Below are 25,157 nucleotides of genomic sequence, written 5' to 3'. Positions count from 1 at the left end.
GAGTGTGCACTGTTTTCTGTGATATGGCTTATCACAGTCTGACACAAACACTTACTATACAGCCACTGCACCATGGTAAGTCTTCAGCCACCATTATCATCATCATCCCATCTGTTTTAACTAAAACTGACTTTATATCATACTCAAGCTGCGGCTGATCCACAGCTGTAAATTTAAGGCCATGACCCCTTTTCATACATATAATCAGTACCATTCAGAAAGAGTTAAATAATACAGGTATTTACCAAAAAAACAGGGAACAGTCACTGTAAAAAGAAAGTATACAGTCTGTCAGGTTTTATGTATCAGGACAAAATGACAAATCTGGTCCTTATCAGCTCTTTAAATCGGATGACTACAACCTCAGATAAACAGAAATATGACATTCTTGTATATGTCATTATTTATTTTGCAACAACTAAGGCAAAAAGCAGGAAGAGTGTGTGACAGACTAAGTACATCCAATGATTCAATAGCTTGTAGAGCCACTTTTAGCAGCAATAACTTGAATTAATAATTTTCTGTATGACTTTATCATCCCTCACATCATTGTAGAAGAATTTGTCACACACTTCTTTATAACATTGGTTCAGTTCACTGGTTTTTGTGAGTAATTATTTATGCACAGCTCCCTTCAGGTTCAGGTTCTGCCGCAGCATTTCAATCTGGACTTGTGACCGGGCCATTGCAACACTTTGATTCTATTCTTTTTCAGACATTCTGATGGAGATTTGCTGCTGTGCTTGGACCAAATATCTCCATTTTGGTCTCATCTGTCCGAAGGACATTGCTCCAGAAGCTTTGTGGTTTGTTCAGATGCAACTTTGCAAACCTAAGCCCTGTTGGCATGTTCCTTTTAGAGAGAACAGGCTTTCTCCTGGCAGCCATTTAACATTTACCATGCTGACTGAGGCTTATAGAGTCTAAGATATAGCTCTTGGGTATTTTTACAGTTTCTGAGCAATGCTAAACCTGACATTATGGTGAATTTGCAGGGCCACTGTCAGAAGGTCTTCCACACAATGATGGAAATTGACTCATAACCTTTCCCACATTGATCGGCAGCAATAATTGCTTCTCTGAGATCATTGCTGGCGTCTTTCCTCTTTGTCATTGTGTAAACACACACCTGAATGCTCCAAACCAAAACCTCTGCTTTTATAGAGGTGCTCACACTGGTTAATCAGGTGTACTTAGTTTTGCACACCTATATTCTTTGACCTAATTTTTTGTTAAATAAATAGTTTTGTAGTTCACCTTAAGTTGTAATTACAATTTTAAGACCTGCTAAGGAAAAGATCATTTTTATGTCCTGATACATAAAACCTTAGATTTGAAAAGGGCCATGCTTTATTTTAACCATGTCTGTATCTTTGATTTTTATTAATCCCCGAGGTTAAATAGAAAATATTTTTTTTGTTTTTGTTGTTTCCACAAAGCAAAACAAGCTAAAATATGACATTTTGAAAGTGGAAAACTGCATTTTGTTCCTGAAATCATTGAGACCTTCCCAGAAACATGGATATGTATGTTTCAGGGCATATATAGGCTTGTATACAGTGTGCAGCATCATTGGTGATGTGAAAGTTAACCTTGACAGAGGTGCACCAGTAGTCTTTGATTCATTTAAAATCAAATGTGGACTGGTCGGACCACAGAAAAGCCTTCCATCTCTAAAAAGTCTTTAATAAGTTTGGATCATGAGAAGGTGGTGTTTCTTGTTTAGATGATTGTTTCTTTACATGACAGATTTTTCTCCAGTTCTCCAGATTTCAGACGTATTAATATATTGTAATAACTACTGCAGTAGATAATACTCCAATCTCTGAATTCTAATGTTTACTTTTACAAGGCATTATTCTTCAATTTGTGAAGTAATATGCCACATTATTCAAAACAGTAACGAAACCCCCCCCATCTTCACTTGTAAAGCATCATTTTCTTTTTCTGTCAGTGACTTCTGAAATGCACCATTTTTCCCCGCATACACATCCTTTCCAGTCTTTTGATGCCTCTGACTCAAATATTTTGAAGCACATTAATAACATCCATTTGAAAATAAGCACATATAGCATGCATACAATTAACAATGGGTTTAAATGATCATTGCATTCCTCTTTTTTCTTTTCTCTTTTTCTTCTCACAACGCGTCCCAACTTCTTAAAGCTGCATAAACCATAGTGGATTAAAACTGTAGTTAATGTAGCATCCCAGCTGGAATCATTAATATCTTTGCAGCCCGACTTCTAAGTTTGGCTTCATTATGCACTTTCTCTGTTTACTTGGAGGTGCTGGGAAAGCTGTAGCAAACATCTACTATTTAAGTCTATACTTGTCAAACTGTGATGTGCGGAAATCCAGCTGAGACAAAAAAGGTAAAGAAGAAAGAAAATAGGTGATTCAAACTCACTGTCAAGAATCAGTCCAACTAACGGGTCGTTGTCCTTGTTGAGGATTTCCCACAACGCAAAAGGTTCCTGTGGGGTCTCGGGAAGTAGGCGGAGCATCATAGAAATAGTATAGTCAGATGGTAAACCCTCAGGGTGAAGATACCTGGCACACACATGAAAGGACAGGCAAACACACACATAGCGAGCTTAGCGATGCCTGAAAGGCTTGTATGCACTAGGTGTCTTTAAAAAGTGTGCTGTCTGTTTTTAGCTGTTGTGATTGCTTTTTGAGTGTTTTCAGCTGCCTGAGACTCACTATGAGCACCAGCCTCTTTTTAATCACAGAGCCTAGTCTTTTTATAGGTAGCTGCCTCCGAGCACTTCAGGCTTAAATCTCCTAAGCTTCAGTTTTTCAGAGTGGTTGTCACTTTTCAGAAAATGAGCAATCAAAGAACAGGAAGCTGAAATGGAAGTCTGTTGACAGCATCAAGTGGAAATAAGCTCCGAAAACATCAGAAAAGACCTTGGGGATCGAAACTGGAGCCACTGAATGCTCTGAGTGCTACTGAGTGTAAGCAAACATGTATGTTGTATTTAAACATGTACCTGCAGTATAGTGCTGCTGTAGATACATATCAAATCTTTAACCTATATGAACAATCTCTTCGAATGCTTTCAAGTTCTTCTCAGCACCTTGCATGTGAGCCAGTGGCGCAATGTCTGACTATGGATCAGAAGATTCTAGGTTTGACTCCTGGCTGGCTCGTTGCAGTTTTAGCTTTAAAACAAAATGTTCTCTTTCACTGTAAGTTTTGTACCTGACTTTCTAGAGATGTGTAATTCCAAGAAATAGTGAATATACTGGGTAGCCGGGGATAGTGATAGCTCAGTAGGTAGAGTGTTTGCCCCATGATAGCAAGGTTGGGGGTTTAAATCCACCAAACGGCTACCCTGAGATACCCATGAGCAAGGTGCTGCCTTTATACACTGCTCCCTGGGTGCTGGATTGGTGGCTGCCCACTGCTTCACTGAGTGAATGGGTTAAATGCAGAGGACTAATTTCCTATGGGATTAATAAAGTGTACACGATGTCAAATTATCAAAACATTGATTAAATGTTATTTATTTATTAAAATAAAAATGTACTTATTTATTTAATTGTGTGTTTGTTTATTCAAAACCTTGTAAATGTTTAAAACTGTAGATATAAAAACACAGACCAAACAAAATAGTTAATTTTGTTTAAGACACGATGGACAATGACACAGTTCTGTACACCACCACAGTTTAAATCAAACAATCAACGTGTGATTGAAGTACAGACTTTCAGCTTTAATTTAAGGGTTGTAACAAAGGTGCTGTACTGTATTGTAACTGTTTCGGAATTAGAGCCATTTGTATAAACAGTCCTCCATTTCTAGAGGCTCAAAAATAATTGTACAACTGGCTGACAGGCAGTTTAATAGCCAGGTGAAGCAGTTTCTCTCATTATACTATGACAAATAGGAGATAAATAACCTGCAGGTGATTCAAAGTGTTTAACTTGCATTTGGGAGCTTTTCGTGGAAACCATCAAAAATAGATCAAAAGAGATGCCGAACAAAGTAAAAGAGGTGATCATTAACCAAGAAAACCAAAATAAATCTATCAGAGAGAAAAGAAAAACTTTAGAAGTGACCATCTTAACAATCTAGTTCATTCTTAAAAAGAAAGAATACAGTGGCCAACAAGATCGAAAACCCAGAAAGACCACAAAAGACAACTAAAGTGCGTGATGACAGAATTATTTCCATGGATAAGAAAAACACCTTTACAACATCTAAGTCAAGAACACATTCAACGAAGTAGGTGCATCATTGCCAAGAACTAAAAAGACTCATTCATGAATGTAAATACAGAGGCATTTACTTTAACCATAAATCAGGAAAAAAGTCAAACATATTAAAAACACAAATGTAGCTTCCTGATTTGGCACACAGCTATCAGAAGTGTGTGAACCCAGACCGTAGGAAGGAGAAAGTAGTGCATTACAGATGTTTCTGATTCATTTATCATCGTGTCCGTGTGTCATGATCATTCTTATGGCCAAAATCATCTTTGCTTATTTGCTCTAAGATCTAATCTCATTCTTAATGACACTTGAATAAAGCTATGCCCAGCTGCCAACTCCAGATGTGCCAATTGTTCATCAAGCATTTGTGCTGTCAGGCAAGTTAGCAGTCATAAAGAAGAAATGTGATCAGTTGTTTCTTGGCTTGGGTAGCGTGGTGCTGCAGTGGTTAGGACAATAACCTCACAGTTAGAAGGTTACTGGCATGCTTTTGTGTTCTCCTTGTGCCTGTGTGGCTTCCTCCCACAGTCCAAAGTCATGCATGTTGGATGTTAGATGAGGGGCTATCTGTCTGTATGTGTTAACTCTGCGAAGAAAGTGCAGCCTGTCCAGGGTGTACCCAGCTTTTCACCATGTGGCAGCTGGGATAGGTTCCAACCCCATTTTAAAGTTGGATAAGTGGTTAAGAAAATGGATGGATGTTTTTTGGCTGCTTAAAAGTTACTGTTATATTAGATGCAGACTCCAGTTAAGAGTTTTCTGACAAGAGAATCAATTACAAAAGCTAAACTATGTGTTCAGCTAAAACAGAGCAAATCATTAATGAAAATAAAGAGAACAGTAATCTGAGCAAATCCACTTCCTTACCAGACAAAATAATGATGCACAACTGAAATACAATTTCAGTGGCACAGTAACTCATGTGTCTTGTGATCCATCACAGTTCACAGGTTCTTGTAAAGTGTAATTTGTAGAAACTGATAAGTTATCTTGCCATTGGTTGGCTGTATTGCACAAACTAATGAGAATTAAAATCCAGTGAGAAGTCGAAGAGTCTCTCAAGCAGTCATACCCAGGACAAATTTATTCAGTTCACCACCAAAAGAAAGTGTTTGAGTTCAGGAGTATTTACAACCATAACCAAAAAGTATGGTAAAAATATGTAAACACATCAGCATGTTATACTTGGCAGTGGCCATAATACTGATGTTAGCATAATGGTGATAGAAAGTCCCAAACCACACCTTCCTTATGTGGGATTCACCCATTAGGACCACTCCATCCTTCACCATGACCAATAAGATCATCTAACCACCTAACAGGATACAAGTGGTATACAAAGCAATGTTTCAAGCTATCATATCAAATGGTATTCAGTGAACTTCTGTCTTTATCATTTTATTCATGCAAAATGTAGCAACATGCAACCTTAAAGAATTTGGAGCTGTGTTTGGAGTTTATAAAGCTCATTAACACTGAGCACAGTTTGAGTGAAAGCCCATTAGGTGATCACTGTTTGTAAGTTTCAGTAAAATCTGACCAATACTCAAGGAGGACACAATTCTTGTGATGTGAACGGATGGATCAATGTTCATTTACTCACTTGGTGGGCTGAGACACCAGGGCGTCACGGTGCAACCTGTAGCAAGGGAAGCTGTTGAATGAACCCGGCTCCAGAGAAACTCCAGGTATGGTGCTATACTCCTTCTCTACCAGGCCAAACTTCTCCATCATACGGAAACCTGCAGCAGAATCATCACCATTAACACTTTGGTGTAATAATCAATAATCATTGCCAGCACCACTATGTGGGCCATCATGATGTAATTGCTGTCATTATTATTTACTTCCTCTCCAGGGATTTCAGTACAGTGCTTGGCCCTGTGTGATTGGTATTTGAACCTCTTACCTGCCAACGTGTTACCGCTCATCAAAACAGACGGACAAGCTGAAAGAAAAAAACTGAGTCTGTTAGTTCATACAACATTAGCACAAATTCTCCTCTCCTCCATTTTTTTTCCTCAGGATACATATCTCCTTTTCTCCCAGCTGAATTTTATTCTGTCCCTCTTCCCTTCTGTCTATCTGTATCCCCATCTGACTTGAACTCATTTTCCTCCCGGCCTCTCTCTCTCTCTGTTTTAAACATGAGCTGGTGTTACTCACTGGCAGTGGCAGCCTCACAGACAAAGGTAATGAGCTGCTCTTCTATTTTCTTCACAGCGTCCAAATCGTCCACAAAAAAGACGTGTCTGTCACTGGGTTTGCTGGCGATATTCACCAGCTCGCCGTAGTCTGCGTCCGCAAAACCAATTGCGAAGATGATGTAGCCTGAGAATGAAATTAAATAAGAAGACTCATTACAAGCTGGAATTAATTAAGTCCTTTAATCTAACACACTGTTAGTTTTCTTGCCGCAGCAGCGCGAGAGATACAGGACTAAAACAGAGAGGTCGAATGAGGATTTTCTCTGATCTTCTTCCTCGACTCTAACCACACACACTCATTATAACAACATTACATATCTCACCGACTGTCACAGACTCATAGTTTAGGGCCAGAGTAAGTCATCGTTCATTGCATTTCAGGATTAATGACGTAAATACCCACCCTCCACCTGCATCTCCTTGGACACTTTGTTGACATCGTCTTGTGAACGTCCATCGGTCAGAACGACCAGGACTTTGGGAACGCCCCTTCTGGCTCCCGCCTCTGAGGTGAAAATAGACTCCTTCACATGTTTGATGGCTCTACCTAACAAGAGACAAACCAGAAGCAGCATAAAGCAGAAAAATCACACACATGTTTTCATTTTGTTACATTACACAAATGAAGCACGGTTCAGGCAAAGCAGTGAAGTCACACTTGTTCCTGGCCAGATGGCACCAGTAGCCAAAATGTTTAAACGTTTTTTGAACATTTGTGTGTATAAGTTACAATTAAATACAAGTTTGAAATCATTTTCAAATCATTTCATTTTTTCCCCAAAATGTTTTCTTCCTCTCGGTTCCTGTAGATAGTGTTTAATACCTTTACTGACCACTTTTAACACCTCTCTTTAGATTTGTAGCTTCATATTTTCACATTTTGGAGCAGTCATTTTATCATCAATCATGTTTCCCAAGCGAGGCTCGATGCTGATAAATGTTTTGGCAAATGAAAGCTATTGGAACCACGGATGTCATCTCTAATCATCTCAAATTCTCTTCCCCACATCAATCAAAGAGGTGAAACCATGTGACCTTTGATGCAATTTTAATGGACCTCCTAATTTATTATTCCACTGACATTAATAAAATACATTACTGACTCCATAATTATCAGACAAGTGACCCAAAAGCCCCTGAAATTAGATTTAGGCTGAGCGATTAGCATTTAGAAAAAAAAGAAAAGCCAGAAAACAACTTGTGACTTGTGTATCTCAATGACACCCAAAGACAGAAAGATAGACAATGTCACAATCTGGTTTACAGCATGCTATCAAAAAAAATTAAAAGTCACTTGCTAATGGATGTAATCAGTCAATAAAATCTGTCTAGACAGTTTTAAAAGGTTTCAGGACCCACCCACAGCAAAGCAACTGAGGGGATTTCTGTGCACACCTGTCAGTGAATTTAATGATGATTTATGTGCATCACTGTGCTTTAAGCACCTCGAAAAGTTATGCAAAATAAAATTCAAAACAGCAGAAAAACTTTGTAGCACCTACAGCACATTTTTCTTTATAATTTTTCCTTCAGGAAGCTTCTTCTGCTGCCATCAGGTAAAAGCATCGAAAAATTAACTCTGAGTAGGTGACGGATGGTCATCTAAATAAAAGAGAAACTTTTACAATGTTTTTTTTTCATTTATCACAAATGAATGCATACAGAGCACCAACAATAAGTCTAATCAGTCATACATTGGTAGATAGTTTCTATTTAATTCCATCATTTGCATTTTGTCTATTATAATTTGCTGGAAATGATTAGTTGAGCTGTGCTAAATGTTGCTCATATCCAGATGACCTTTTCATAATAAAAAAACCCATCACCATTTTTTCTCAAGTCCTTCTCTGTCCTCTTACACTTTCATCTCTCACTTCTCATGTGTTTCCAGGAGTTATAACAAGAGGTGCAGACTCAGGAAACTTTGCACTAAAACCAGCGCATCCATACATGGCCCGCCCATTAACTGATACTGCTAAACACTGGTATTAATTCTTCTATGTGTGCATGATGTCTTTCAATTTTTAACCACACTCCACATCGTATCTTCACTTTCTCCTCTTTGTTTTTTGTTTTTTTGAGAGTGAGCTGTCACTGATGAAAAATGATAGAGTGCTTGGCCTGTAAAGTGTTTTGATGTCAGATATCTGCCAGTGCTACATCTGTTTCTACACTGTCTTCTCTTCATGATGGGTGAGACAGCAGCTAGCCAGGCATGAAGTGACACACTGGACAGAGTAGGAAAGAAGGAAAATGAGACAGGGGAGGGGCTAAGTGGATCGTTGAGGATAGGAAAGAAGACAGAAGAGTGGATCCAGATGGGGAGAGCAAGTTTAAAAAAAAAGTGATAAAAAAATTATTGCAAAACCAAATCATGTCAGGACAGCTTGAGTTCAGAAGCCCATCATCAATCAGCGATTCATTATTTTGAGTGTGTTTGTGTAATCCGTGTCATTTTAGATTTGTTCTGGTGTCTGGCAGTTTACCAGCTTTGTTGTTGTCACTCAGGAAGAGAAACAATATGGGAAAACAAAAGATTCTTAAATGTTTTAAAATTCAAAGGCTTCATGCAAAAAAAAGAAGAAAAAAAGAGAAAAAAGTTATATTGCAGTAGGAAACGCTCCCTCCCTGTTCTTTTGTGGCTGTAGGTGGAGACTGTAATGTTCCCTCTGGAGTATCATAAATGGACAGAGCCATTAAATCCTCTAATCTTTAAAAAGTTACAGTAAGCTCATGAGAGTACTTAAAATTTTAATCAGGGTCATGAAAAGCATTATTGAAAATATACAAAGGCTTTAGAAAGGGTTTTATTGGTTTCACTGGTTTGACTAATGTGCTGGTGGAATGAGTTTTATAGTCACCGAAACTCATTCATACACTAATTCTGAATTCATAAAGGAGTCATAAACCTAGAAAATTGAGCGAGGGTCCCACAAGACTGCATTAATACAGATGAAGCAGGATGCTTTCTTAAAAAAAGGCACACCCTTACTAATATAATGTATGACTGGCCATTTTATTAGGTATGCCTTATCAATTAAATAAAAATGTTTAATCAACCAATCACACTGCAGCAACCCAATGCATTTAGCCTTTTGTCAACAGAGCTTAGAGAAAAGGTTTTCAAAGTGAGGGGAGCCATTGCGGGGGTGGGGGTGGGGTGTGGGGGTGGGGGTGGGGTGTGGGGGCGGCGCGCTGTATGAATTTAAAAAAAAAATGCTTGGACACTTCTAGCATAATGGACAGGTTTTTTTTAAGGGGCTCCCATGCAAACGCAAAGCATAAGTTGAAGCATTGCTAAATATGCTTCCAAACCAACTTCCTTCTAAGCCAGAGACTAGAACATATGATGAAGAATATCTTGCCTTTGGCTTCACCTCCACAACAGCTGTCGTTCCAAGGTAGGTATCCTCGACAGAATTCGTTTCCCCTGTGTCGGGAGCACACACTGGGCTCTCCAAATCAAATTCTTGATTTTTAGTTCACAAACACTTCTTATAAGACTAACTACTCCTGCAACTGAAGATTTTCTTATAAAACAAAGGGGGGCCTAGCAAAAAAAGTTTGGGAACCACTCACTGGCTTAGATGACTTGCTGAAGTTCAAACTGAGCATCTGAATGGCAAACAAAAAGTGATTTAAGTGACTATGAACATGGCATTGTTGCTGATGTCAGTACTTCAGTATGCAGTATGTTGCTGCATAACCAACCCCACAGCTTACAGAGAACGGTCCAAAACAGCAAAAATATCCAGGGAGCAGTTCTCTGGGTGAAAATGCCATGTTGATGACAGAGGTCAGAGAAAAATGACCAGACTTCTTCCAGATGATGACAGAGGTCCAAAGTAACTAAAACAACCAATCATTAGAATGCAAAGGTGCATCTCTGAATGAACAACACATTGAACCTTGAAACAGATTGGCTACAGCCGCAGAAGACCACATCTTTGTCTACTAAACACAGGAAATCAGGCTACAATTCACCAAAACTGAACAACAGAAAATTGGAAAAAAACATTGCTTGGTCTGATAAGTCTCAATTTCCACTACGACATTAGGATGGTAGGGTCAGAATTTGGCATGAAAGGATGAATGCATCCTGCCTTGTATCAACAGTTCAGGCTGCTGGTGTAATGGTGTGAGAAAAAGTTTCTCGGCATACTTGTGGCCCCTTAGTACCAACTGAGCATCATTTAAACACCACACCTGTCTAGGATTGTTGCTGACTTTCTGACTACAGTGTACCCATCTTCTGATGTCCGCTTACAGCACAATAATGCAACATGTCAGAAAGCTCAATCATCTGAAACAGTCATCAGATCTCAATCCAATAGAGCATGTTTGAGATGTGGTGCAATGAAAGATTCACATCACAGGTGTGCAGCTGACAAACCTGTAGTAACTGTGTAATGTTATCATGTAAATATGAAGCAAAATCTCTTAGCAAGGTTTCTAGCACCTTGTTGTATCTGTGCCATGAAGAATTAAGGCACGTCTGTAGTAAAGGGGTCCAACCTGGTACCATCAAGGTGTCCCTAATAAAGTGACATGCCGTGTCTCCTTAATACATGCACATAACTAAGCACTTTTACATTTGCTCACAAGAAGATACAGAAACACAATTCTCCATGTGTATACTGTACTGCCAATCAGCGCCAGGGATTAACACAATTACTTGTATACAGCAAAAAATAAATAAAATCTCAACACACACACAGTGTACTCATGTACACTGTGTATACAGGGATAAGGACTAATGCAGCTATATCTATGTTACATCAATCATTGACTAAGCCAGCCAGAGGCTCAACAACATGTTAATGAAATGCGTAGTGACAAACAAAATCCCAGAATATAAGCCTCAGCATGCTCTCTCTCTAACTTGTATCAGAGCGTACTGATGCTGGAACAGAAACTGACTATACAGTCTAAAAGGATGCAGCATCATTTACATATTGTTTATGAAATGGGTATATAGAAAAGGCTTAACACTACAGGTTTGATCAGAATATGAATAAGTAGCTGTCGGATCTCCTTAAGCACAAACCTTTGCAGGCCTTCAAACAAGAAACTCAATCCATGTTGCTACAGAAACAGCTCTGCACTCTCAACCAACTGTATGAGGTAAGGAGGCAGAACTATTTCTCAGAATTAATAAAGATGACAGACTGAACTTATACCTAAAAAAGATTCCATCTTTGGAAATCATACCGTAAACAAGTACACTTCTGAGCACATTTCTTCTACTCCAAAGGTCATAGGACAGCGATATAAAGTGAGCAAACCACTTACAGTAAACATAAAAGGGCATTAACACTGCAGGGGTTCTTGCTGGCTAGCTGTTGTATTCACACAGCTAGCCAGAGGCTAAAGGTTTAAAAAGAATAAAAGTACACATTATGGGGGGCTTTGGGGGATTTGGACACAATGAGGGGCCCTAATGGGGCCTTTGAGGAGAATCTGAGGTTTGGAAAAAAATGAAAAGGGAATAGTTTGGGTTTGGAGAGAAAAAAGAACTTATGGATTGTATTGCAAGCCTCGGTTTTGAAAGCCAGAGGAACTGCTGACCTGTCCCTCAATGAACCAGAGGAGCAAAACGTACTGTAAGGAAGGGGAATTGGGTTTTGCGCTTTAGGCAATTTAGGCCTTTTCATTGTGTAACATTCTCTGTCCAAAATTCATTCAGCAGCATATCAACCCTCAGAAACACAGTCAGTCCTAAAAGACTATCATCAGTGACAAGAGGAATAAGGATTTCTGCTGCAGACTGTCAGGCCCCGGCATAGTTCTGATCCCAACACACTGTAGCAATTCTAGGATTATATATGAAGTGAAAGAAGACACTGAGAAAGTGTAAATCTACAGATGATCTAAGGCAAGGGTACCTAATGCACCAAATAAACAACCAAATTAAAAAAAACTAAGAATAAGGGAAAAACACAGAGGGGAGTAAATAAACACTAAGACCAGAAAAAGTACAAAACTAAGCACATAAGAAATCCAGTGAACAAATACCAAATGATAACCAATGCTACAAAACTCAAACAACAGACAAAACTTCATAAAAGAGCAACCGGGGAGGATAAAAAAACACAAGGAACCAAATATAAAGAACACTAACTGAATTTCAAAGAGTAACAGAAACACAACTAAAAGCAAGAACCATGACCTCACAAAAAAGAAAACAAGATCAACTTCACAAAACTCCAAACCCTGGGTCCAAGAGTGATACAAGTAAACTGAACATAACTAAAAAATCAGCATCAGGGAGTGTTCACCTGTGTAATTAAAACAGAGATTCATTATGTTTTAGAAGCTATATTATGAATATGGGATCACAGAGTACCCTGCGTTTCATCCTAAGACAGCTGGATAGGCTCCAGCCCCACGGCCACCCTGACAAGGATAAGCAGAAGAGAATGGATGGATCACAGAGGAGAAACCATAGAAGAAGCCCCATTAAACCAAACAGAGACATACTCTTCACCTTTGTCATTGTAAAAAAGCACAAGTACAAGTATTAGATATACTATGCATATTCTATTATTCTTATTATTCTCATTATTATTAAGTAAAAGCAGCCTGAATAACTCACAGTGTAGCTGAGCTGCTGAGGAATATTTTTACTGTGCTGGCTCCAGTTTATGTGTGCGTTTTTGTGTGAGACAAAGAGATCAGGGTTGGAGATAGACTAGTGAGTCTGTGAGCATTAGCTTAACCTTGTGTGAACCAACTGACTCCTACTTTTTATTGTGTGGTGAAGATTAAATTTCATGGTTTATTTTCCGCTCCGCAGTAGACCACATGCACTCATATACACATTGCCCTGTCAGCTAAAACACCACCTGTTTTCACCTGTTAAACTATAATTGGGAAGCTGGACCAAAGAGAACAACAGAAGAGAACATTTAGGAAGAGGAGACAAATGAAAGAGGGATGGGATGAAACAAAGCGGCCAAAAAACAAGGAATGCCGAGAAGAACGCTTGAAAGGAAGAAGAAGAGAAAAGGAACAAAGATCAGCAACAAAGAAAGAGAGTAGAGGAAAACATATGTAGGAAGACTAGTGGAATCGGCTCTGTATCATCAGGTATAGCTCAAGGACACAATTACTGTGTGCCGACACTGAGCCCTGACCCAAACTTTAGCAGAGGGAAAGCTCTCTGAACGACCAGCATTACCTGCACAGTCACATACCACATCGAGTTAATGGCTTTCACCTTGTGTAGACTAACGCAGCGGGACATTTCAACATGAGTTTTACAATAGATTCATCATCCATAGTGTTTGTTATGCATACTGACAATGAAGCAGGAGTGGTACAATATACCAACACGGACAGAATACTGATTTGATGTTAATGACGTACATTTGATACGAATGAAACTAGTCAAGTTATCTGTACACGCGTGTACTATAGTTATATGCACTGCTCAAAAAATAAATAAAGGACAACTTTATTTAAAAACACATCAGATATCAAGCGGTAAAAAAATCATGCTGGATATCTGTACTGATATCAACTGAGTAATGTGTTTGAAACAAAAGGATGCTACATTATATGACGGGAATGAAAATTAGCTACTTGCAGAGCACTGAATTAGAAGGAAGCCAGAAAATCAAAGTGAAAAAAGAAGGAAACATAGACCCAAACATAGAGTCACTAAACATAGATTCACAGAGGTGTTCTGTTAGATTTAGGTCAGGTGAGCATGCAGGCCAGTCAGTGGTATTGATTCTTTCATCCTCCAGAAACTGCCTGCATACTCGCCACATAAGGCCGGGCATTACACCTGGGGGAAACCAGCACCCACTGCACCACCATAGGGTGTGATAATGAGTCCAAGAATTTAAGCCCAATACCTAATAGCAGTCAGGGTGCTGTTGCCTAGCCTGTAGAGGTCTGTTGTATTCCTCCATGGATACGCCTCCGCAAACCATCACCGACCCACCACCCAAACAATTAGGCTGAACGATGTTACAGAGCCTGTCACTTCTGGTATTCTATTGCAAATGCCACGAAGGGCTGGGCAGTGAGGGCAGGCAGTTCCTGGAGGATGAAGAAATTGACACCACTCACTTGCCCCCATGCTTGCCTGACCTAAATCCAATAGAACACCTCTGGGACATCATTTTTCAATCCATCCAAACCCCCATTGCACCTAACAGTCCAGGAGTTCAGTGATGCCCTGGTTGAGACCTGGGAGAAGATACTCCGAGACACCATCCATCTTATTAGGAGCATGCCCAGACGTTGTCAGTCATGCTTAGAAGCACACAGGGTGCACATACAAACTACTGATTACCATTTTGAGTTGCTGCAAGGAAATTCCCTCAGAATGGACTAGCATCACTTTTTCACTTTGATTTTCAGGTTGCCTTTGAATTAGGCCCTCTGTAGGTTCATCATTTAAATTTTTTATCAAAACGATTTGGCATCCTTTTATTCCTAAAACATTATCCAGGCCATCAAGCATGATTTTTCTCTATTTCATCTGTGTTAAATTTTTGAGCAGTGTACTAACATACATTATAACCAGGGGTGCACATAAGTGGTTCGCAGGTGCGCATTCGCTGTCAAAATAAAAGACGCGCACCAGATAAGAAGTTGCAACGCGCGTTTGCGTACATAAGATTTTCTGGAGGAGGACAGACATTTGTTTAGAACTCTTAAAGATGTCAAAGAAGTAAGCTCCCTTAAGCAATTACTTTGGTGTTCCTCCACCTCCAAAGAAATGTCAGAAGGAGTCCGAACCGCAAAAGAAGCGCGTATTCTTGGAAAAGTGGTTGCAGGAGGTGAGCTGGCTTCAAACAAATGATGAACGCACAGAGATGTGGTGCAGAATATGCCGTGAAAATCCCACTCTAGCGGACAAAAACAGTGCCTTTTATATGTACGCAAACAGGTATTGCAACTTCTTATCTGGTGCGCGTCTTTTATTTTGACAGCGAATGCTCACCTGCGGACCACTTATGTGCACCCCTGGTTATAATGAAATTGTCCTGCTAATAAATGGAGCTAAACAAAGTGAATTCTAAAAACGTGGAATCTGAATTAAACTCTTGCAGTAACTATCACCACTATAATCCTGCCATTGTGCTGTTCTAACCTGTCTTAGTGTTTCCTCCTTTATAGCTGATTCTCTGAATAGCCTCCAGCAGTGCTTCTTTGTTGCTATGAGAACTCAGCTGGAATTCGGTCCGAGCATCGTCGCTGAACTGAGCAACGGCCACCTGGAGAGAGACAGAGACACATGTCAAATAAAATTATGCAAATTTAAAGTGCCGTTTGCCAGAGCCAGTTTGGGTTTAAACTCCCTATAAAGGGAGAATTTAGAAAATAGTAAAATTCTGTCATCATCTGTTCACAGTCATGTCAGTTGCGATACTGCCACAAAGGGTTTTCAGGGTAGTTTCAGCCTCTCCCCATAGTACAAAAAACCTAAATTACACACAAAAAAGCTTATCTGGCATTATTCAAGTGTTATGAACCCAAATGATTGCAATCTTGGTCAAACAACCTAATATCCACGTCATTATCACCAACACTTTCTGAATTGTTTCTGGACATTAACAACAGTATCAAACAGATATTGCTATTGTTCACTGACGGTAATTGTGTAATTATATAAATTGGGGTGTGACTAAATAGCCCCACAAAGTGAATGTAGTGCAGATGGGTTTGTCTGTAAGAGGCCTGAATATACAATTCACTGTTTAAGGTTATAGCTTTATAGACGGGGCACAGTTATCGCCTTTTTTTCATGTGGTCCTTACTGGTGTATTTAATGTTTTTCACGCTAAGAAACACTCATGAAGCAAAAAGGGAATATTGCAAGTTTTTCTACAAGCAACTTAGGAATACATACATCCACATTCCCAAACTGGCACTGTAATCAGTCTAATAGCCATACTCTAAGAGGGTCGGACAACTGTCATTACCTCCAGACTGCTAATGGTGCTGTTGTTGGCTTTGGTCAGCCTACATTACCCAGCCAACTCCCTCTTTATTGTGCAGCCAACTTTCTCACATTACAGCCAGCGCTCTGATGCTGGTAGCCTACTGCCAAAGGGTTATGGGGCACAGCGAGGCTAGCGAACTCCTTAACAGCAGACATTACACAAATGAAACAAAAGGGTTTAGCAAGCACCTCTACAGTGTGATAAATGAACCAGCTGAGGTTTGTTGACATAGTGGGGGCCATGCAGGACAGAAGCGCAAATAAATGAGTTCACAGTGACAACAGGGAGCAACAGCCCCGAGTTAGAGCTTAGCATTACTATTGATGGACCTGATAAATGGGAGACAGTCTGAGGGAGTGAAGGTGGTAATATCCCCCGTGGTAACATGAGTCAAACTTTTGCTCTGTTAGCTCTGTCACTGTTTATACCAGCTTTAATGCATCTGCACTCAACTTATTAAAATCACCATTTCTGCAGGAAAAGTATTGTTTTCTGGAACGGTGGCTGCAAATGAGTGGAGTTAACTCAATACCGCTCAGCAACAAGAAGTCATTCCAGAAAGTAAAGATTGACTCACAGGGAGTTTAAAGTTTCTTCTCACTTTCCCAAACTTTTCAACAGATGTAAAGCTTTGGTCCTGCTGATTTCTCAGGGGGCTTTCAGGGTAGTGGTTGGCTCCAGAGCGTCCTTCTAATATCAATGAATGCCAGTGTCAGCACCTTTCTTCCCTAAACAATAAATGATCCGAAGAATGTGGACTAAACTGAAATGATCTAAGATACATTATATGGGTAAAATCTCTGTTCTAATCAAATTTCAGTGGCTAACTTTGAAACAAAGAAAACAGTAGGTTACAGAAACTGAGTGGCTCTTCGATAAGTCCCCTCCATCCTCTCATTATCAGCATCCAAGCTCCTTTATTTTACTCTCCGCTGAATGTTAGTCTAGCTTCAGCAGATCCTAAAGCAAAAATTAAAAAGAGCTTTTCTTTCTCTTTTTGGTGACTGGCTATTGGTGAAATTGGCTGCAGTTCATAACGGCTGGAGGAAAGAGGATGAGGTAATTTGCTAGAGCGGCAGGGGGTTGTAATCTATCTTTTTGCAGGGATTAACACCCGCATACACATAATTCTCTCGTCTGTGAACGAGTTCCTAACCCTCAGATTATACTCAGATATGCAATTAAGTTATTCTCTCATTATTATGGTTTTGAGTATGGCTGCATTTGGCTGGAGCCCCACTGTCTGCTTTACATCATATTTCCCATGAGGAAAAATTCTTAAACAAAGAGAATAAATTGCAAAGAGACTGAAAGGAAATGAAAAGCCTTAGGGACAATTTGGATTTCTGTTGGTTAAACTGTGTAAACTGGCAAAACGGTAATTTTCACTAGATACAGGAATTTAGACTAGACACAACAACCACTAACAATCCTAAATGTGAATCCAAGCCCTGCAAAGAGTCTCACTTCACTGTTAGTCAGAGCGAGGCGGTCAAGACAGCATGACTTTTTAATCCATAAATCTTATTTTCCCATGTAATGACAGATTTTTGGGCAAAATAGGTATGAATGAGTTAAACATGAGATAAGTTCACTAAGAATGCTGTCATGTGACTGACCTGGGTGCCATCTTGTCCAATCAGATCCAGCGATCCCATGGTGCTGTAGAGGAAACGTGTAATCTTCATGAAGTTGTCGTCTCCGATGGACCAGGAGCCGTCGACCAGGAACGCCAGGTCAGCCTTGGCCTCCTTACATACTTCAGACAGATAAGGGAGTGGTATAGATTTAGTCAGCACAATGCTTTGTGTCTACACAAAAAAAATAATTTCACACAGAGTGAATGTCAGCGGAGGCCAAAGCATAAGTGGAATATTAACTGGCTGCCTAATATATTCAGACTCAGAGTAAATATGCAAAGTATGAAGCTCTGCAAATATACATCTGCTGGAAAAGGGTAAATATGCAAAGACTAGGTCTTCAGAGCAATCTGCCAACTGTGGAGTTCATGAGATTAAAGGTATGGTGCACACAGATTTTTAAACTCAGATTTTTCTGAACACAAAATCATCTCTATCCTGTCTGGTTGTGCCGCTTTAATACATCCACGGCCCTGCAGCGACTTTTCCCTCTTTTATTTGTCTCAGGTTTCTCGATGACTCCCAGTAGCCTTATCATCACTGCTGTAAAGTTGTTTTGTGGTTTTAACAAGTCTGCAACCTCCAAGTCTTTGCTAAATTTCTAACCTTGTTTATGACCATGTCAGTATCCATAAATTCAAATGCAACAAAGGAGAGGAGAAAACTTCAATGTTACAGAGGACTGTTTGTGTTTCCTGTCTGCGTTGCCATCTGTCTTGAACATTTGACCATTTTCTGTAAATTTTCTTTACATCTTTTCATACTGCATGACTTTGTTTCTTTTTCTTCTCCCTCCTACTTAGAACAAAAACACGGTCCTTGTGTTCTGTTTCTCCCATCTTTGCAGTTCTGTCCCGAATAAAGGTTGCCTGTCATTACAGATGGAGGCACTGGTCTGACAAAGGTCAGAAACTTAGACAGAAGCGCTTCCAGGCGGGCTCAGCAGGTGTGTCTTTCACTTTTGTGGACCTTGTGTTGCGGTGCGACCTTTTACCTGAGCTCATCAGACAGGAACAGAGGAGGACGAAGACTGTCTGGGTAGTAGGTGAAAGGGTGGTGGACTCAAACCCCTTCGTTACTTGAGCTTTCGATTTAAAAAACCATTTGAACAACATTTTTGCTTGTCCTAACTCATGAGTCATTCACAAACCTGTCTAGAAAAAAGAGAAGGAAGCTGTGTGCTAATAGAGACTGAATTGCAAATCATGTTTATTAACTTGAAAGCATCAAAAAGAGAAAACAAAAGTTGAACTTGATTAATTTCTTCAGATTTATACTGAAATTATAGTTTTGGAGCAACACATGCTGCTCTCCAGATGACTTATTTTGAGCTTTGTCAAGTGTGCTAAATCTGCATGTATTACAACAGCATGGCTCTTTAATAAAACAGCCCAAAGCTAAACTGGCATGCCAGCTGTAAAGACCTGTCACCTAATAAAAGAGGGCACAAAATCCTATATTAAGTATGGCTTTATAAGCATTTTGCATAAAAACTGAGAAATTAGACTCCTTGCTCTCCAGAGGCTCAAGTGTTATTAAAAAGTTAGTGACATCATATTCATTATTGGCTTTTTTTAAATTGTTCAAATGCCTTAATTTGACATGCTCTCTTTTTTAACGTATTAAAATAGATATAGTGCTTGGATTGGATGTGTTTTATTACATAGATTGTAGTTTGAATTTATCAAGAACAGCTGAGACTTATTTTCTAAATTTTACTTAGTGATTGATCCAGTGAAGAGAAACATGACTTCACAGGTATCATAACTTGCTGGTCAGCGGTGAGTCAGGCGTACCCTGCATGATTTGAGGAGAAATAAAGCTGAGTGGGAGTGATCAGATTAGCCTAGCTGAGCCTGTGGTAATATGATAAGAGGTTACTTTTCTTCATTTTGGTGTTAGCTGCAGCAGAATCAGTATATTTCACATAATTAAGTCATTGTGGAATAAAAATGTCTGAGATTTTCCTTTAGCACACCCTAAATTTACAAGCCGACTCTCCAAATTTCCTTATGATTTACTGTGTATGTTCAGTTTCAGTACCACAGCAGAGCGGTATAGCATGTCAGGGACTGTGCCTTCTTCTTTCATGCCTCCGTCTCCCTAGCATCCTCCTCTGTCACACCATCTGCACGCCCTCACTACTTTCTCTTTGGTATTTCCCTTTTCCTCTCCTCTGGCAGCTCAATCTTTGGCATCATTTTCCCAATATATCCACTAAACACACTCTTCTGTCTCACATTCATTTTCCTAAGTTGCTTCAGTCGCATTTTTCCTGCACACACAGGGAAAACAAGTTCAGATAAGAAGTTTTCAAAACAACTTCTAAAACAGCAATTACGTGCGTCAGTTTTACTGAATGCTCATGTTTTTGTATGTAAGCAAACTAACAGAAGGAATGTCTTGGCCATTTTTGTTTTTCAAAGTACACAATGAATACACCAGGTGGGAATAAGGAACAGAAATAAGATGGATGTCATATTTCCCCTGAAAAGACATTAAAAGAAAATAATATGTCAACTGCAAGGATTATCCACCACACTTGAACATAAGAGTATTAAAAGCTTCAGCTCACCCTCTTTGGCTGGTGGGATTGTGGGTGGGGGCTCCGTAGTGGGTGGTTCAGTTGGCGGCTGAGTGGGTGCTGGAACTGGAAGCATGCACAAACACACACAGAGACACAGAGATAGAAGGCAAGGTCATCAATCATGACGACAGTGACAAGTGGCACCATCAATGGGGTCTACATGCAGACCGCAAACACACACTTCTGCATGGGCACACAAACACAGCTGGCACACTGAGACATAGCAGTGGTCTGTTTCTATTAACCTTTCCTCCAGCGATTGAGCTCTGGACCTTTACAGAAAAAAGATTTCTAATGCAATCTGTAGATACTGTACATAAGCAATACAGCTTCTGTGTTTTATTGAGTTTGTCTTTTGCTCCATTTTGGAATTATTTCAGATTTGAACTTTCTAAATTGCTTCTATACATCCTAAATTGGGGACAGCACAAGTGATTTTTTCATCAGTCTAGCATCTATTGTCTGTAAGACTCAAAAACAGCCCCAAGTTAAAGTCTGTGCCTCTGTGTCAGATTAATTACTTTGGAGAAAGTTCTGTCATACCAGAGAGCAGTAAAGTGAATCATCTCGGAGAGATTTGCTACTGCGCAAAGAAGCGACACACACTTTGTAAAACTGGATGAGATTATCTCAACAAATGTTTCTTCAGCTTCCATACCACACCGCTGTGGTGACAAAACAAAGATATGTAGCCTGCTTGAGAATATCTGCTTGATTGACGCAGCTATCACTGAATGACAAACAGTGAGGAGTTCAGGTGAAATTCGTGCCTTCGTTACCTGACGCTGTTTCCTGTCTTTATTGTGTCTTTTCACCCTTTGAGCTTTATCGGTTGTTTACAGACTTATCCAGATGATATGGAAAGGTGGCTGTTGGCTGTGTGTAAAAGCAATTGCTAATTAATTATTAGAAATTATGACTATTTGTAGTAGCTGCTTCTCTTTGCTGTGGCTGACAGCTAAAAGTTTTGATACACAGACACACTCTTATTAATTACATTTACAGTGAATACATCAGTGAAATTTCACTTGTCTATAGACCTTCAACTATTTCCAAAACCAAACAGATGAAGTCATCCAACAGATGTCTTGCTATCTATCTATTCATTTTTTGGTATTCCTGGTTTTTACATAAGTCTACTTGATCCCAGGAGCTGTGTGGTTCACCTCACCTCATTAGCAGACCAATGAACTGCACAAACACGATATCTTTTCCGAGAGTGCAACCAAGCAAGTTAAAGAAAACCTAAGCTACGAGATGTGCGACGAGATGGCTACAGGGTGCAAAGAGGGAAAAATATACATAAGATGGAGACGTAAAGGATTAACTGATTACATTAGATGAGAAACGAGTAAAAAAGATATAAGAATAAAACTTGCAACCCCTTTAAAAATGTTCACGATAAATAGAAATGAATGAAATGATCGACAGCTTTGATATAAAACAAACATAAACCCAGCATACGTGTCATGTCAGTGATGGAGACAGAGGGTCCCTCCGTTTCTTGTATTTGCGCATGAATGCTGATCTGGTATTGGCTACTAGGAGTGAGGTCGTAAAAGCAGTGTCGGGAAACTCCACCTCCCAGCCTCACTTCCTGTCTCTGACCATCTGCAAGGCAACAAGAAATAAAAGCTGATTTAGAGTGATTAAAATTCACAATAAAAGTCATGCACGCCAAACAGACTGAAATCGCCTGGAGATCCTTTTTAGATGAACTTTTACAAAAGACACACCTTCATTTTCCTCTGTGTTCTTAATGAAAATCTAAGATAATATTAATAATGCATTTTCTAGCAGATTAGGGTAAATATTATCAGATTTGAGTCTGGTTTAAGGCTCTGTCACCTTGATGAAGCTCAATGTTTTGTTGACTTTACAGAATTAACTGTGATGCATCAAAATGATTCATTCTCAGGCATCTTTTTCATGATGAAAGCACAACACACAGACACACACACACACACACAAACACTGGTTGAATATCTGCTACATGTGCCGCTTTCACTTCACCAAAAAGGTAAGCGAGAAAGTTTTCAAAAAGTGTGGGAAAACATCTTAAATCAACTGAAAATCAAAATAAATCATGTTATTGAGCTCTTTTCTCTTCTCTTGACAATTTCCCCTGGATTGCACACTGCAAACACGTACTTTGTAGTGTCTGTTTTGACAAGCTGCAGAGCGAGAGGATCACAGAGAAGAAAAGACATGAGAATTTATGTTGGCAGCCCAAAAGGTACAAACTGGAAACTCGCGTATACAGTACACACTCTAATGGCTGCCATTTGTCAGTTTCATTTAGTCTAATTTTATTTCCTAATGTGTCTCTCATCTTGGAAGTTGACAAATTAGCTCCTCCTCCATGCAGGAAGCAGCCATAGATAATAAAGTTTAGGGAAACAGCTGTCACCGAGGCTCTACGCTTTTCCATCCGAGAAGGTGTTTAAGCAGCTGGCTGGCTCTGCGTGGATTAAAGCAAATCTCTAAACTTTCGACTTCAACATCCCACCGCTGCTCAGGCAGGAGAGGGAGAGAGAGTGCGACAAAGACAAATCGAAAAGTTCGCGAGGAAGACGGGAGAGAAATCTCCCTCTTTCCTGCTGTCTTCTTCGCTCGAAAGGCAATGAAATGCGTGCACAAATCACACGCCGAATTTGTTCGTGTCTCTAATACATTTATCAGCCAACGCTAGCTTCCAATTTAGTTTAATCAACAGCAACCACGAGCCTGAACGCTGTCGGAAAAATCTATTTTAAAGCAGAGCCAAGATCTGATATACATACACAGTGCATTCCTGTTATTCAGTTTAATTTTAATAAAGCTGCATTCAATTTTGTTGCTGTGCTGTCATTGCTTTGATGTTGTGCACACTGCCTCGCTTGCACACCAAAGCAAATCAGGATCATTGGTAATGGTATTAGACACACCTGCGGTTTCTTTCCCATGGCAAATCAAATGAGTAGAACCCAGAGCTCTTTTACCAACTACGAATCTCACTGAACGGCAATCAAGGAATAAATGACAGGATATTTTCAGGCTTAATGTAAACCCATGAAGCACATACCGTAGTCCAACCTGCCTGCTACAATATGTTTTAATTTTTATGCTCACTTTCACACTATTGCACTGCACTGATATTTCAAAAATAACTCTGTGGACTAAGCAGTAATTCAGGCATTACTTGCCTACACTAAGAAATTATTTTGAGGATGACCACAAATCTATACAGCAATTTCTACACGATAGCCATCTCTGAAAAATATCAGGAGGGCTTTAGATTTTATATGAACTTGTGCTGCCCAGCTGATAGCCCCCTGAGGACGAATAAAAATAAAGCTCCGACTTGAAATTGTTCACTGTGATAGGATGAGTTCTAAACTTCTCGGTCAACACAACGTGGGTTTTATATTTTTGTCATCTGATTCAGTGGGAAAGAGCAAACTATCACAAAGCTGGGGTTAAACACAGCTTTTTTCCTTGGCTGATTCTATTTAACTAAAACATATTTTTCTACTTTCTCCTTTTTGTGCGCCCTCCTCCCTTTGCTTCAACCCCTTTTCTTCCTCCAGCTCCCTTTTTCCATTGATTAATAAGGTGATCTGTGTATTAAACAGCGTCTAAAGGTCATATTCTGTGTCTTTCCTGGTTTCATTTCTGCTGCGATGACATGCGCGATTCTCAAAGCAGTTTCCTCCCATGTCATTTATCGAGCATATCATATCTCCCCTTCCCTTCTGCAAATAGCAAGATTTATGATGATCCCTCACAGCAGAAACCAGTGCCATGTGAGAATGAAACAAATATATATAACACTTATTTCCCCAGTTGTTCATATCAATATAAATCAACATGAATGTGAAAGGTACCCGTAACCAGTACACGTGTCCTGAGCTGACTGGTCTTTGTGTTAATAATAAACAGAGGAGACATTTTCACCAGCAAGGTGGTGAATTTATAAGTTCACAGCTGGCAGGACAGAGTGAGCAGCTTGTAACAGGTCAAATTACCAATGGACTAAATAAAAAACATCACAGATACAAGTATATGCCAGTATACAATATAATTAAGGTCTCAGTCACACAGGTCTGGAGACGAGTCGGCAACCATCCGAATGCATGATGTTGCTGGCTGCTGCTGTTAAGTCATCCCATTCCAACACGTTCTCATCCCAAAACGTAACGTACGATGCTATGTGACAAATCCTCGGTATGTTACCCTTTTGGAAACATGGGAACAGTTTGGAATGAATCTACACATGTATGTTTATTTTACTTCCTCATTATTAATCACTTTGGAAAACACTATCTAATCCGATTAAGATTGTGGTTAAGGTTAGGATTAAGGTTAGGGTTAGGGCTGGAATACACGGCTGGAATGTGTGTTGCCGCCGGGAGCGTCATTCTATTGGACTCCATCAGCAATCTGGCGCGTACCATAGGGATGCAGAACCTTTCTCGTTCCTATGGGACGCCTCAGGACGTAACTAATTGTCGGTATGTTACGTGTTGGGAATGAGAACAGTCTCCCCATTCATGTAATC

General features: G+C 39.7%; 1 protein-coding gene across 2 annotated transcripts in view; it reads right to left on the bottom strand.

Moving 5' to 3' along the window:
- col14a1a (collagen, type XIV, alpha 1a) overlaps window positions 1–25,157 on the bottom strand; it is a 161,518-nt gene that overhangs the window by 55,975 nt on the left and 80,386 nt on the right. For both annotated transcript variants that reach the window (XR_010095193.2, XM_063488414.2), the window contains exons 24-32: window positions 22,082–22,228; window positions 20,606–20,680; window positions 18,010–18,149; window positions 15,538–15,661; window positions 6,832–6,975; window positions 6,388–6,552; window positions 6,131–6,169; window positions 5,825–5,963; window positions 2,411–2,553 (exon numbers count right to left, since the gene is read on the bottom strand). Coding sequence is in view for 1 of the 2 variants with exons in the window: in XM_063488414.2 (XP_063344484.1) it covers window positions 2,411–2,553; window positions 5,825–5,963; window positions 6,131–6,169; window positions 6,388–6,552; window positions 6,832–6,975; window positions 15,538–15,661; window positions 18,010–18,149; window positions 20,606–20,680; window positions 22,082–22,228 (1,116 nt within the window). In the remaining variant the exon portion in view is untranslated. The remainder of the gene's footprint in view (window positions 1–2,410; window positions 2,554–5,824; window positions 5,964–6,130; window positions 6,170–6,387; window positions 6,553–6,831; window positions 6,976–15,537; window positions 15,662–18,009; window positions 18,150–20,605; window positions 20,681–22,081; window positions 22,229–25,157) is intronic.

The sequence above is a fragment of the Pelmatolapia mariae genome, linkage group LG10_11 (assembly GCF_036321145.2).
Source record: "Pelmatolapia mariae isolate MD_Pm_ZW linkage group LG10_11, Pm_UMD_F_2, whole genome shotgun sequence".
Classification (NCBI taxonomy): domain Eukaryota; kingdom Metazoa; phylum Chordata; class Actinopteri; order Cichliformes; family Cichlidae; genus Pelmatolapia; species Pelmatolapia mariae.
This window is presented reverse-complemented; position numbering and strand designations above follow the sequence as displayed.